General features: G+C 40.4%; 1 protein-coding gene across 1 annotated transcript; it reads left to right on the top strand.

The window, feature by feature from the left end:
* Positions 1-1,353: 1,353 nt before the first annotated feature.
* LOC115920260 (NFX1-type zinc finger-containing protein 1-like) lies at positions 1,354-8,759 on the top strand. The gene is made up of 4 exons (XM_030975674.1): positions 1,354-1,826; positions 2,762-7,039; positions 7,446-7,554; positions 7,884-8,759. The coding sequence occupies exons 1-4, from the start codon at positions 1,354-1,356 to the stop codon at positions 8,757-8,759; spliced, it is 5,736 nt and encodes a 1,911-aa protein (XP_030831534.1).
* The last annotated feature ends 4,904 nt before the right edge of the window (positions 8,760-13,663 follow it).

Here is a 13,663-nt window from a genome sequence, read left to right as displayed (position 1 = left end):
CCCGATGTAATTGACCTTTATACCCAGAAACATAATCAGCTTCATAACCACTTAATGAGAACGTGAGGTCAAACAATAATCACGTGCCAGTCATCATATCAGTGGCGGATCATGGATTTTCCAAGGGGTAGGGGGCGTGAAAATTACGAAATCGTGGTAAAAGTCGTGGGGTCCGGGGCCTGCTTTACAGCCCCTGGAAAATGTTGAACCTTGAGATGCTCTATGGTACATTCTGAGGCATTTATGTGAATATTTAGTTTTTTCCCTGTGTGAATATTGAGCTTTTTTTTCAAGCATTTCTCCAAAAAATCAATAAAAATGACAAATTCAGCAATGGCGAAGTCTGAACATTTTTTTTCAAATTAAAGGGGGGGGGGGGGGGCGGCCGTTAAATGTACCAAGCAGTAAAATGGTAAAGGCAAGTTGTGGCCAGAGGGTGCGATTCGTAAAAGCCACCACTGACCAATCAGAGACAAGAAACAAGACCCTACGACAGCACGTCCGTCGATCAATAGAATGTGCATCTAATCCTAGTAGGCTACGGTCTGACTATTTATTATGCCTCTCTCTCTTTTTTCTTCACTATTTGAGTCCCTCTTTTCGTAGAGCTCTGTATCCTGATTTTTTTTTCGAAAGGAAAAAAAGGGGGTGTGCTAGCACCAATACGTCAGCACAGCCCACGCCCCCACGTACCCTTGATTCACCCCTGACGATTCAATTTTATTTTCTGTGGGTTTACAATCGATGTAGTGTAAAACAAAACACAAAAGAATTATTCACATTGATTTTGAGCCCTTGAATAGAAAAGTTATATAATGTCAACTCTAACTAAAATAAAGACTCATTTACAAGCAAAATTTGTTATATTCTCTTCCTTCAATTACTTTTTAATTATTAGCTTTCAAAGTTGGGTACACTTTTTCTTTGATACGCACTGCCTATTCATTATTTACATGCATGTCCATTTATGTAGTAATTTCTAGGACTTGCCATCATAACTAATGAACATCTGCCATGTCATATCGACAAGTATGGAGATTATAGTATTAAAATACCAGCGCTCTCCTCCTTTATCAATCTTACTTTGCCAGTCACTCGCTTCCTTGCTTTTCAATTTAAAGTTAGGGCCGAAATGAAATTAAGCTTACGCTGCAGTCTATATTGCCACGAACAAAAGGTAGCGTCAATATCACATTAACGGGTACGAGTATGTATGTTTGAATATATATATAAGCCAAGAAATTAATTCAGTTACGAAAAATCTAATAGGTTTATATAACCAAATTCATATTTTCTTAAGGAACTTAATCATATGTTTCTCTGTATACTCTAGATATCTGGAAGTTGACAAAGATGTGGGGTGATGATGATTATGAATACAACGGAGGACGTTTTGCGTCTCGTCCTAACTCGACAGATGACCGTGGGAGGGGTAGACGAAGAGGATTTCGAAGGGGTGGGACCAGAGGACAAGGCAGAGGACAAGGCAGAGGAGGTGCTACGGGTGGAGATAACGTCATGTGGAGAAGAGAGAACAGGAGGGAAGGAAGTCGTGATAGAGGAGACGCTATGATGGCTGACAGAGAAGGAAGGGACACAGAAGGAGCGAGAGGAAGGGGACATGATGGAGAGAGGGGAGGTGGAAGGAAAGTTGGAGGCGAAAGAGGCGGTAACAGAGGAGGCCCATTCCGCCAGCGCTACAACGACAGGCAACAAGACGGACAGCAAGGCGTTCTGGCAAGAGGCCGCGGTCAAAGAGGAGGCCACATGGATCAGGACGTAGGTAGATCAACAAGAGAGGGCTATCGGACACAGGAAAATACTAGGTATAGTACCAAACCATGAAGGAGTGAGTACCATTGCTGAAAATGGACACACTATCTCATGATAGACCGCTTTGAATGTTTTGTTTCCATATGCCGATATGAACCGATATTCTCTTACACATGATAATGCGTCGCAATAAATATGTCTCTCACAGCTGAATAGGTCAATATTATAGATATATTGACTGCTATGAGAGGCATCGCTGTTTCTGTAGGCTCAAGGGGACGTTACATCCTGCGCCTCGGCGCGCTGAGGGGTCGTATCCGGATTTAACTTCCCCGAGAGCCGGTATAGAAACAGCTATGCTTCGAATATTAAAGCAGTCGATATATCAAATTTAAAAACAAATCTGCAAAGAATTCTTACCTTATCCTTTTCATGAGTAAAGACTGGTAAACAAGTGGCAGAAAATCTGAGACAATGACTGTAAACCTTCGTTGGAAAATTGCCTGAATGTTACGATCATTCGGGAATCGCAGACACAAAACACTGTATGGTATCCGCGCTCGCACAAAGAAACTCTTTACACGTAAACAAATGGGGATCTTAGCAAAATTTATTGATGCGGCCCGTTACCCGGGACAACGGGCATCTTAAAAAAAAACTATTGACTGGTAGGCGGGCATAGCTAAAATCACGACCTTCCATTTTCGACCAATCAGATGACTAGATTTTGTTCAACATACTAAAGAGAGGTATATCTTTTTTATGATGACACCTACCTGTTATAAAATAGAAATTGTACATGATTAGCCCCGTAAATGTTGTATACTCTACTTTTACAGCGAGTTGACATAACGGTGACTTAAAACAGAAGAAAATTACAGTTTGTATCAATCTTGAAATTTATGAAATTGAGTAGGTACAAGATTTCCATGTCTTGAATATGAATCAATACGAATAAATTCACATTATTTCATTGCTACCATTTCAGATATGGACAGACCCAAGGCAAATACCAGAAGAACCAAGGTAACTTTAGACCACTAAGTTCCAGACTTCTTATCGAAATACTTGATAAAGACCCTTCCGAGGCCGCTACAGAACTTGGGTCCCTGACAGGAAACCTTCAAGCCGGTCTCAATGAAGACTCGATGGATGAGGTACGACAACATCTCATTTGGAAGGCTCTAGCATTTATTTGCGGAGCTCTAGGTGCAGAACAAACAGTGATCATGCTCCTGACAATGACACTGGACTCCAAACTCTGTCGTCAGCATTTGCTCACGGTTTTGACCAATCTCAGGCGTCCAGGAGAGAATATCGGCGAAAGGCGATTTAATCTTTTGAAGAATGTCATCACTGTTTTCCACTCAGCCATGCAAAGTTTGCCAAGCCGTGCTTCAGATCTCAAAGTTGCAGTCACTCTCATCTCCGATGCTGTAGCAGACATGGATGAAGACGACAAACGTGACGACATCATGGAGTCCATAAAGTCATTGAGTAGTCACATCGAGGACATTGAAAAAGAAAGGGAAGGAAAAAGACAGATGGACCGCATTTCTAAGAACCCACCCCCTGACGACTTCCGCCAGCAAGACATTCTTCCCACTGTCAAGGAATTGCAACCCGGATATCAGCCGTTTCTCCGTCCTCATCTGACGAGAGGTGTATATGCCGATGCAGATCACTACCTGGATGTTCAGTTCAGACTCCTTAAGGAAGACTTCATCTTTCCTCTTCGCAATGGGATATCAGAGTACCTAACTTTCAAGAAGGCCAACCCTGACAGAAAGGCCAAAGTTCAGGATGTGCGAATCTACGAGGAAGTTCTCTACGATGGATCTGTCCGTGATTTCTCCGGAATTTCACATTACATGGCTTTCAAGATGTTACCTCATGTCCGATGGCATTCGACAAAACGACTCATCTACGGATCATTGCTCATCCTATCAACGGATGATTTCAAGTCCTACATATTTGCTACAGTGGCCAAACGGGACGTAGAAGATCTAGAAAAGGGGTTGGTAGCCATAGCATTGGTCGACCGAGAAGATGCATCATGTCTACAGAATAAGAGTTTTGTGATGGCAGAGTCATCTGTTTTCTTTGAAGCTTATCGCCCAGTTCTCCTGGGTCTCCAGCGAATGTCTGGCCCATGCTTGCCGTTTTCCCGATATACCTTGAGCATGTTTCATGATGTAAAGCCACCCAGGTATCTTCAAGATCGGATGGTAACTGAAGACGGTGAAATGTTCATCAATCCATGTAGTATTGATATCTCACCTCTGCTGAAGGGTACACGACGATGCTCTCCGATAATCAACGTACTTGACGATAGTGCTTGGCCCGATATTGACGCTATACAGCTCGACCAATCACAATATGAAGCTGCCAAGACAGCTTTCACCAAAGAATTCTCTGTTATACAGGGTCCACCAGGTACCGGCAAGACGTACATAGGTCTGAAGATCGTAGAGACTCTTCTTCTTAACAGAGAAGTCTGGTCAAGTGAAGAAAACCCTAGCCCAATCTTACTTGTGTGCTACACAAATCATGCACTGGATCAATTTCTGGAGGGGATCTTAACATTCCATCGCACTGGCATCGTACGAGTTGGAAGCCGTAGCAAGAGTGAGCAGTTGCAGTCCTTCAACCTTAATCGGATGGTTGGTCAGAGGGGAATACACGATGAAGAGTACGTTCAACGAAGAGTTCGCCATGTCAAGAAAGAAGTTGACGCTACAAAGAGACGTGTGGAGAGAACGCAAGCCAGAATAGAGGGTGCAAAAAATGGGATCATCAACGAGTACGAACTAGGCCCGTTCATGTCATGGCAGCATTACAACAGCCTCATGCGTCTTTCTCATTTGAAACAGTTAAACTCCTGGCTCGTAGAGTGGCTTCTCAGTGAATGTCAATATGACAGGGATTGGAACCAGCAAGAGAAACAGGATACACTAGAACAGAGGGATAACCTGCATGAAGAAAAGATGGAGAAAGGTACAAAGAATGATCCTGTAGCGATTGAGGCAACAGTCGAAGTAGAATTTGAACGAGGTGCCATCGAGTCTGAAAGAATGATTGATGACGAATTTGGTGAGGAAGATTCCGATGAAGAGGAAGACAAGGACTACCCTTTCCTAGGCTTTGACCTTCATGATCTGGACAAAGCAGAGAACGGTATCTTGCGGAGGTTTATCCAATGCAAGATGTCTGGCAAGGATGTTCTCGATCCACGTGCTCTTCGATCAAATATGGATGTTTGGCGTATGCATCCAAATGACCGATGGGCCCTCTACCATATTTGGTTGCAGAACTACCTTCAACAGTTGAAAGGAAAACTGCCAGCATATGACCTCAAATTCAAGCAGCTTTGTGGTCAGCTAGATGAGGCTAAAGACGTAGAGAAATACCACGTCCTTCGACAGGCAACTATAATCGGTATGACTACAACTGGAGCAGCTAATCACCAGCAGGTTTTGCAGAGAGTCCGGCCAAAGATCGTAGTAGTAGAGGAAGCAGCTGAGGTACTGGAGGCACACATCATCACGGCATTAAATGCATCATGTCAACAGCTCATTCTCATTGGAGATCATCAACAACTTCGTCCGAAACCGAACGTGTTCCTCCTGGCCAAGAAGTATCATCTGGACGTTTCATTGTTTGAAAGACTTATCAACAATGAATTTCCTTACTCACAGCTTGAGCTGCAACATCGGATGCGTATCGAACTGTCGAATCTGATGAGAAGGCACTTCTACGACAACCTCCAAGACCATGACACAGTGAAGCGATACGAAAGTGTGAAAGCAGTTCAAAAGGATATCTTCTTTCTAGATCACGCAGAACCAGAAGATGAAATGGATGATACACAGAGTCACTACAATCTCCATGAGGCCAGACTCGTAGTAGCGATGTGTTACTACTTCCTACAGCAGGGGTATGAACCTGATAAGGTTACAATCCTCACAGCTTATACAGGTCAGCTACTGAAAATCAAGCAAATGATGGATCGTAGCAAGTTTGAGGGAGTCAAAGTTACCTCAATAGACAACTACCAGGGAGAAGAGAATGATATCATTCTTTTGTCCTTTGTGAGGAGCAACAATCATGGGCGTATTGGATTCTTGGGGATTTCAAACCGAGTCTGTGTCTCTTTGTCAAGAGCAAGGAAAGGGCTCTACTGCGTTGGAAACTTCACCCTCTTTGCAGAAAAGAGTGAGCTATGGAAGGGAATAGTAAAAGATCTAGAAGCAATGGGATCAATCGGAGATTCCCTTACGCTGCAATGTACCAATCATCCAGAAGAGAAGACAGCGGTGAAAACTGCCGATGACTTCAAGAAGGTACCACTAGGAGGATGTAGTAGAGACTGTGATACCAGGCTAGACTGTGGACACGTTTGTCGATTAAAGTGTCACCCAACGGATCTTAAGCATCTCGTGTACAAGTGCAAGGTTCCTTGCTCCAAGGTTATCTGTGAGAGAAACCACAAATGTCCAATGTTCTGCTCAGATCTAGAAAATGAGTGTGAAGTCATCATCAACAAGGAACTGCAGTGTGGCCACAGATGCAAGGAAAATGTTGAGAAAACCTTGCCTTGCGGTCACAAATTGAAGATGATTTGTTCGACCGAAGTAGAAACAGTAGAATGCAAAGCAAGGTGCAGTAAAGAGCTTCCATGTGGCCACATTTGCAAGGAAAGGTGTGGGTTGGATTGCACTGAGTACTGTACAGAGATGATCACCAGAGATGACTGGCCATGTGGTCATAAGGTAACAGTTAAATGCTGCGAAGAAAGCGACGCATGCTACATCGCCTGTGAGGAGATCTTGATATGTGGGCACAAGTGCAAAGGGACCTGTGGAAAATGCTCACAAGGTCGTTATCACCACCCCTGCATTAAGACATGTAAGAAAAAGCTGGTGTGCGGACACGAATGCGCCCTCACTTGCGGTGCACCATGTCTTTCCTGTAAAAAGAAATGTCCGCGGCGTTGTCGTCACTCGCAGTGCAAGCATCCGTGCAGTGAGCCATGTGATGTTTGTACGTATCGTTGCAACTGGAAATGTGAGCATCACGATTGCAAGAGGTTGTGCTGCGAGCCTTGTAACATACCCCCATGCAACAAGCCCTGTTCAAAGAAACGGAAATGCGGTCACCCTTGCATCGGTCTGTGTGGTGAGACCTGCCCCAATAAATGTCGCATCTGCGACAAAGAAGATTTGGAGCAACGCTTCTTTGGGACTGAAGATATCCAGACAGCAAGGTGAGCTGAATTTTATGGAACCACCCTTTTAGAAAATAAATCAGGGAAGACGCCTACAAGACATATGAAAAGAGATGACTTTGAATAATCTCATTCTGCGTTATATTAGAAAACTAAATTATACAATATGAAGCTTAACCTGTGGAATTTTCATGCTTATATTTTGTCTTTACCATTCATGTCTATGTAAAAAAAAAGATATCAATGGAATAAAATATCGTTTTAGTACTTCGATAATACATCTAGATTGATATCGCTCATCATGCTCCTTGAAAGATAAACTTTAATTATTAGGAAAGAAGTCGAGCGATTTAATTACTTTCCTTAAAACTATATGATAATAAGCCAACAGAAGAGCTAGATGCATGATTTAACAAATTTCATTTTTGTTTTGCTACGTCTATAGGTATATTCAACTAGAAGACTGTGGCCATTACTTTGAGGTAGAAGGGCTTGACAAGTTCCTTGGACTCGGCACAAAATCCGACGGTGCAGAAATATTTACCAAATTATCGGTAATACTACAACATTTGTTTTCATTAAATATTAATTGATTTGTTCTTTCACTCTTATCACTCATATCATATCACAATACTTTTAGCACGCTTTATCGTAGATAAATATTATATACTCATAACAAATAAAAGACAAACCTCTTAATCAAGAAGTAGATGTATGTGTAAATGCGTTAACAGTTGAAGAAAAAGAACTTGGCATAATTCATATAACTCATGTAAAAATGATACATTCTTTTGACACCTAAAGTGTTTGATGTATCAGTCAATTTGGGCTTCATTGATCACTGTGAAATTAATATAGGTATTTATTTTGTATCATTTTTAAGGTAAAAACCTGTCCTAGATGCGAAAAACCCATCCAGTTATGTCGTCGCTACAGTAATCTTCTGAGAGAATCTTCAAGGATTAAGCCGCGAATCGTGGAAAAGCTACAGGATGCTCGCAATAGCAATGAAGGCAAACACCTCCTCCTTAAAGTCAACTCAGCCGTCATGTCGGCGAAAGAAACCATTCGGCTTTTGTCACCACTAGCGTTGCTTAGATACTGTCGACTATCACGAAAAGGGTCAACGGTGAACCGGCCATATTTGAAAAAGCTTTATGAACTACTCCGGGCATCAATAGAGGAACTGGCCAGACATAGCAAGTCACCACCGAATGAGCTCGTAGATCAGCACGCGAACGACCTCTGGAATGAGTTGGATCGAGTGACAATCATGTGCGACTTGGCCAAAGTAGTGAGGGGCGGAGCAACAGAAACAACCGAAGTACCCAGACTTCTCAAAATCCTGGGCCAGAATAGGAATATGACATTAGCACATGTCCTCCTCAATGGAATTCGCAATGCTAATGGAATCAGTCATACTGGCAGTGACCTACCGACTTTCAAACGCACTCCACTTCTTTCTTTAGAAGTATCCATGTGGTTTACTTGTGCCAAAGGACATCCTGTTTTCAAGCAACAGCTCAAGAAGGGCGCGTGCGAGGACTGCGTCTTGGCTGAGCAGGAGAGAGTCCGCTCCGAGGCTTCTGCAGCTGTAGGACAACCAGGTGACCATATACAGAATGTGCCCAGTCATCGACGTGTTGGTGGTCAGCAAGGCCAGCGGGGTAGGGGACGAGGACGTGGAAGAAGAGGTCGAGGTAGAAGGGGTGGTCGCAGAGGAGGACACCAAAGAAACTATGTCCCGTTTTATGCCTGAATATGCGATCATAATATTCTTACATAAGATATTGCTAGACATTTTGCAGGAAGATGTAAACAATCAATATTAAACACGGTCTATGAATTCCACTGACCTTCGTATCATAGATCTTTATCCAGATATGCTGTATTGAAAGATTGTTAATTGATCCAAGCTATTATATTGTTCAATGAGATGAATAACGCGCGGAGAATAAATTGATAACGAATTCGTAGTACACTGATTTGCCTTAGTCTTTTTGATCTGTTTAGAATGTATTGGTTTCAGTATTCTTTTTTGAAATTATTTATGAAAGACTACAATTTGCACTACAAAAAGAGAAAGTATTTGATGTGTCATTTACAGGATTGAAATTGTAAGATATCGATACAATTTGTATTGACGAAATGAGCACTGGCTACTCTGACGGAGCATAACATTGGCCTGAGACTGCATCAAGTCATGTCAATCATCATTATGTCATGTGCTTTGTGAAGTATAAATAATCGTTTCGTAACGTATGTAAATATTCTTTATATTTCTGTTTGTCTTTCAATCGGATCATTTGCTCTATAACCCTTCGCTTCGCTGCCCGACAAATATACTAACACATCACCCAATTTTATCAAACAATGATATTCTTCCGCTGTCTATGCTATTAGACAATCAGTACTTTTTATGTGCGGATTTTGTCAATCCTACCGGCGCAGAATAATCTGTTTTACTGCGCACTTTCCTTGTTCATTACTTGAATAGTACTGTAAAAGTATAGAAGAACAAAGCAAAAATATATATCTTGTTAAGAATAATAATTCGTATCAATATGTTGTAAATAGATCTCCACTGTCTTGATCTTCAATATACATGCACTTTAGGTATACATTCGTTTACATCAAGTAGGAGTAGAGTATCACAATTGGATAACAAATTGGAACTTTTAAAATAATGATATTGATCGTATCCAAACGATTCAAAGTTGTTTTAAAGCCATACTGTACTAGAAGCCCTACAATAATATCCCTTTTAGCGCCCACTCAGGTCAAATGTAGCAGTATGGTCTCGTAACTCGCTGCTTATATGGCAGAGCTGTTGGTTTTCGCATCGAGTCCTCTGTCTGCGAAGTGGAAATTAGTTATTTAGTTATACATTGTTGGCAAGTTGACCGTGAGATGGCGCTGTGCAATTAACAGTCTGCTAAAAGACAGAAAGTTCATCAGTTCAGTATTGCTTTAAGATGACGCACATGTGAAAAAACTTGTTGCATGTGTTTAATATGCAATGTTGATAAGGTTGAACTTTATGTACTTTTAAACGTGTAGTGACAGGTGAATTTTGAGAATTAACATATGAATGTTGTCTCTTGGTCGGTATTACATGAACAACCATCCTACTCAGAAATTGAAGCATTGTTAAACACTACGATTTTCTATTATAACCCCACATGATGTAAATAGAAAATAAGATGTACATGAAGTCTATTTCGTGTAGAGCAGTGATTCATACTGTCACGTTTCATGTTTAAAGTTTATTTGAATATTACTCATGCTTTTTTTGTAATCGATAGGTTTGATTAGAAGCGATGATACTATTAAGATGAAAAAGATATACAGATATTATGTTACTGTATTTATTCCAACAAAATATGGTTAAACTTTAGCATTGGCTGTCTCGTAATCATGTACATATTAAGTTTAAAAATAAAAATAAATTGTTTGGGTTTCATTGAAATAACAACAGTGCAAACAAAAAATTGCAGCCAAATGCAAACATTGTTTGCCGGTTTTTTAAAACAATATCAGCGATAAAGTGTTATTATGATATGGAAAAGTATATATATATATATATATATATAAAAAACAAATTTGAAAGAAAAGACATTTATGAACAAGCGGTTACCTTTTACAAAGTGTTTCTAATTGTTTATTTCTTCTGAAAAAAAATTAAATCTTAAAAGTAAATATTTGATATCTTAAAAATGAACTGCAATTTGTAACTGATATTTATAAATGTATGTTCTTGTTATCTTTTGAATGGCCAAAAATCTATCACTTTGAAATTGTGCATGTATATATCTCTTCCTTTATACACATTTGAATGATATTATGTATTAAAGGAACCCTGTGAAAGGGAACAAATAGAAATAAAGATAAAATGAAGAGGATATATATACTTCTAGGTCATGCAGTTGGTGAAAATTATCTCTCGTATCTATTGAAATATGAGAAAGAATCGGTAGAATATGTACAACATAAATATTATGTATAAACATCAAGATTGTCATTAAAGGCTTTGTGGAATTATTCATTACATGTTGAATAAATTTCCATCACCTAATACCAATAATTTACTATTATCGTTGTTAAGGTTTGACAAGGAAGAACAGTGTATTAGATGAAAGTCGATCAAAGAATGTACTTCCAAATTGAATAATATTGACAAGTACTAAATTATGGAGAAATTATTCTTGTCAGAATTCGGGAAGAAAGGTTGACATTATATTATTATACTGACTTTATATCCTCACGGTCGTTTATTATAGTAGCATGGTTGATTGGTGTTCAATTTTATGATGGAGATTTATTCAACCTAAGTTTGAACTCACACGTGTTCATGAAATAGAACAATGAAAAAAATGTATTTTTAAAATTTAATATGTTTACTACTTTTTGTTTCGACCAAACTTTCATGCCAGATGTGTGTGCAGACAGTGTCATATACTAATTTTCGTACGCGGTTCTTGTGATTTTCAGCAATATTCAGTCAATTTCTTTTCTTTTTGATCGTTTCAAACCTCACAGCATATCACTCACGCACAGTCATATGTTTTGCATATTCATTTCAGATTTCGTTCACATGACTAATGAACTCAAGTTTTTGTGTTTTTGCTGTTGTTCAGAATCTTGTAACGAATCAATCTCCGAACATTGTTCTACCACTGTGGTATCTGTACTGTATCATCGAGTCAGTGGTTTTCCTCATTTGCAGGGGCGTTGATCCATCTACATTAGGGGAGGGGGCATTGTACACACATGTATTAACATGTCTTTGTGTGTGTGTGTTTGGTGTGGGGGGATCTTAAATGCTTCAGCTCATTCCAACATAGAAACTACGAAATATTCTGTCAATTGTCACCTCATAGTTACTAAGCGAGGAAGTCTCTTTCTCATTAGCATCATAAATTACCAAATCTACATCGTGCTAATAAAAAGTTGGTCGCCCCGATACCATGTGTGCAGTCCTATATACATCTTTCTGTGTGCAGTGCTTGTTCCTTTACCAAGACTGGTACAAATTTATTATGATTTTGATGACTCCAGAACTTTGCAGTGCACACGAAATACTTACATGCTACATGATCAACCTTTTCTGATCCATTCCACACCTTTTCTTTCACAATGCAATCGGATGACCAGAACTCACCTTTATCTTTAAGGAAACAAAAGGCATATCATGGTAAATGTGTACACTACGGGGGAAGAGGGATGCTTCTATCAAACATAGTTGATATAATTTACATTGAGATTTCTTTCAGTCATAAATCGTAGTATTATTGCATAGGGTTCAAAGATGACGAACTGGGTGCAACAGGGGACTCAACAGTTTGCTTATAGTCGAATGGTAGAGGAAATAAAGAGAGAGAGAGAGAGAGGGGGTGGGAGTGTTTGGTGAAACGAAGGTGAAATGACACTTATCCACACTCTTTCTCAATTGCTAGGCGTTTTAGCTCGCATTTCACCCACCATTAGACCGTTAGCCCCGAACAATGACAGTGTCTTTATTTACTACTAGACCCGTGTGAAGGCGAATTCTCGGTAGGGAGGGGATGGTTGGGTCACAAGCGTCTGTACTCCACTTTTTGGTTTGGTTAAACAGGACCATTGAGTGTTTTTAAAGTTATTTGCTTGTCACAATTTTTTCGAAATTGCCCGTCCCCCTCTTTTACAAAATTCTTGCACCGCCCATTACACCTTTAACACCCCATACCTCTTCTATTTTGACTATGCGATAGGCAGTACCTAATATGAATTGAGTAGGTTTCATTACTAAAGAACATTTTTTTTTTAAGATCAGCAACGCCACATCTAAAGAAAATACCTTTAGTTTCATATATCTATAACATGAGTGCCCCACATTGAAATACAATTGCAATATTTTCACTAAGTGATGTAGAATGTATGCGGATTGCACAAGACCAATCTGACACGTCACACATGCATGGTGACACTGCGCAATTCTTATTAAACATGCATGAGAAAAAGAATGAATTACCAAAGACCTGCGGTGCTGACACATTCTATTGTTGGAGATGAATGTTAGAAAGGAAAAAGGTAGTATCCGCAAAATAACACTTATAATATATAGGGGCACGCTGGGGGGGGGGGGGGGACATTCAAAAAGTGGTTAGCCTCTCTCCCCTCTACCAGATGTACAATTTTAACTTGAAATACAGATTTTTTGTTGTTGAAAGATATGCTAATCAAATATCATCAAGAAATTATATAAAATGCAAAAGATTGAATACTTCACAATGAGCGGGGGGGGGGGGGGGGGGTCGACGGTACTCTGTATGGTTTAAATACAAAGACTTTGGGTTAATTTTACATCTAGAGTACGATATTGAAGGGGAGGGAGTGTTCGTGACTGCCCCCTCCCCCCACTTGGGGATCCAGGGGGGCCCCACCCCTGGGAAAAAGAGAAGGGGAAAAAAAGGAGGAAAAAAAGAGAAGGGAAAAAAAGAAGGAAAACAAAAGAAGGAAAAAAAGAGAGAGAGAGAGAAGGGAAAGAAGGGAAAGAGGAGAGAGAGAGAGGGAAAGAAAGAAGAGGAAGAAGAAAAGAGATCGGGGGGGGGGGGGCGAAAGAGATCGGGGGGGGGGGGGCAAAATGACCTCGCTTCCCAAGCTGTCGCCTCCCCCCCCCCCCCC

This window comes from Strongylocentrotus purpuratus, unplaced genomic scaffold, assembly GCF_000002235.5.
Source record: "Strongylocentrotus purpuratus isolate Spur 01 unplaced genomic scaffold, Spur_5.0 spur5_scaffold_8, whole genome shotgun sequence".
NCBI classification, from domain to species: Eukaryota; Metazoa; Echinodermata; class Echinoidea; order Camarodonta; family Strongylocentrotidae; genus Strongylocentrotus; species Strongylocentrotus purpuratus.
The sequence above is the reverse complement of the archived record's forward strand: the minus strand, read 5'-3'. Positions and strand labels throughout refer to the sequence as shown.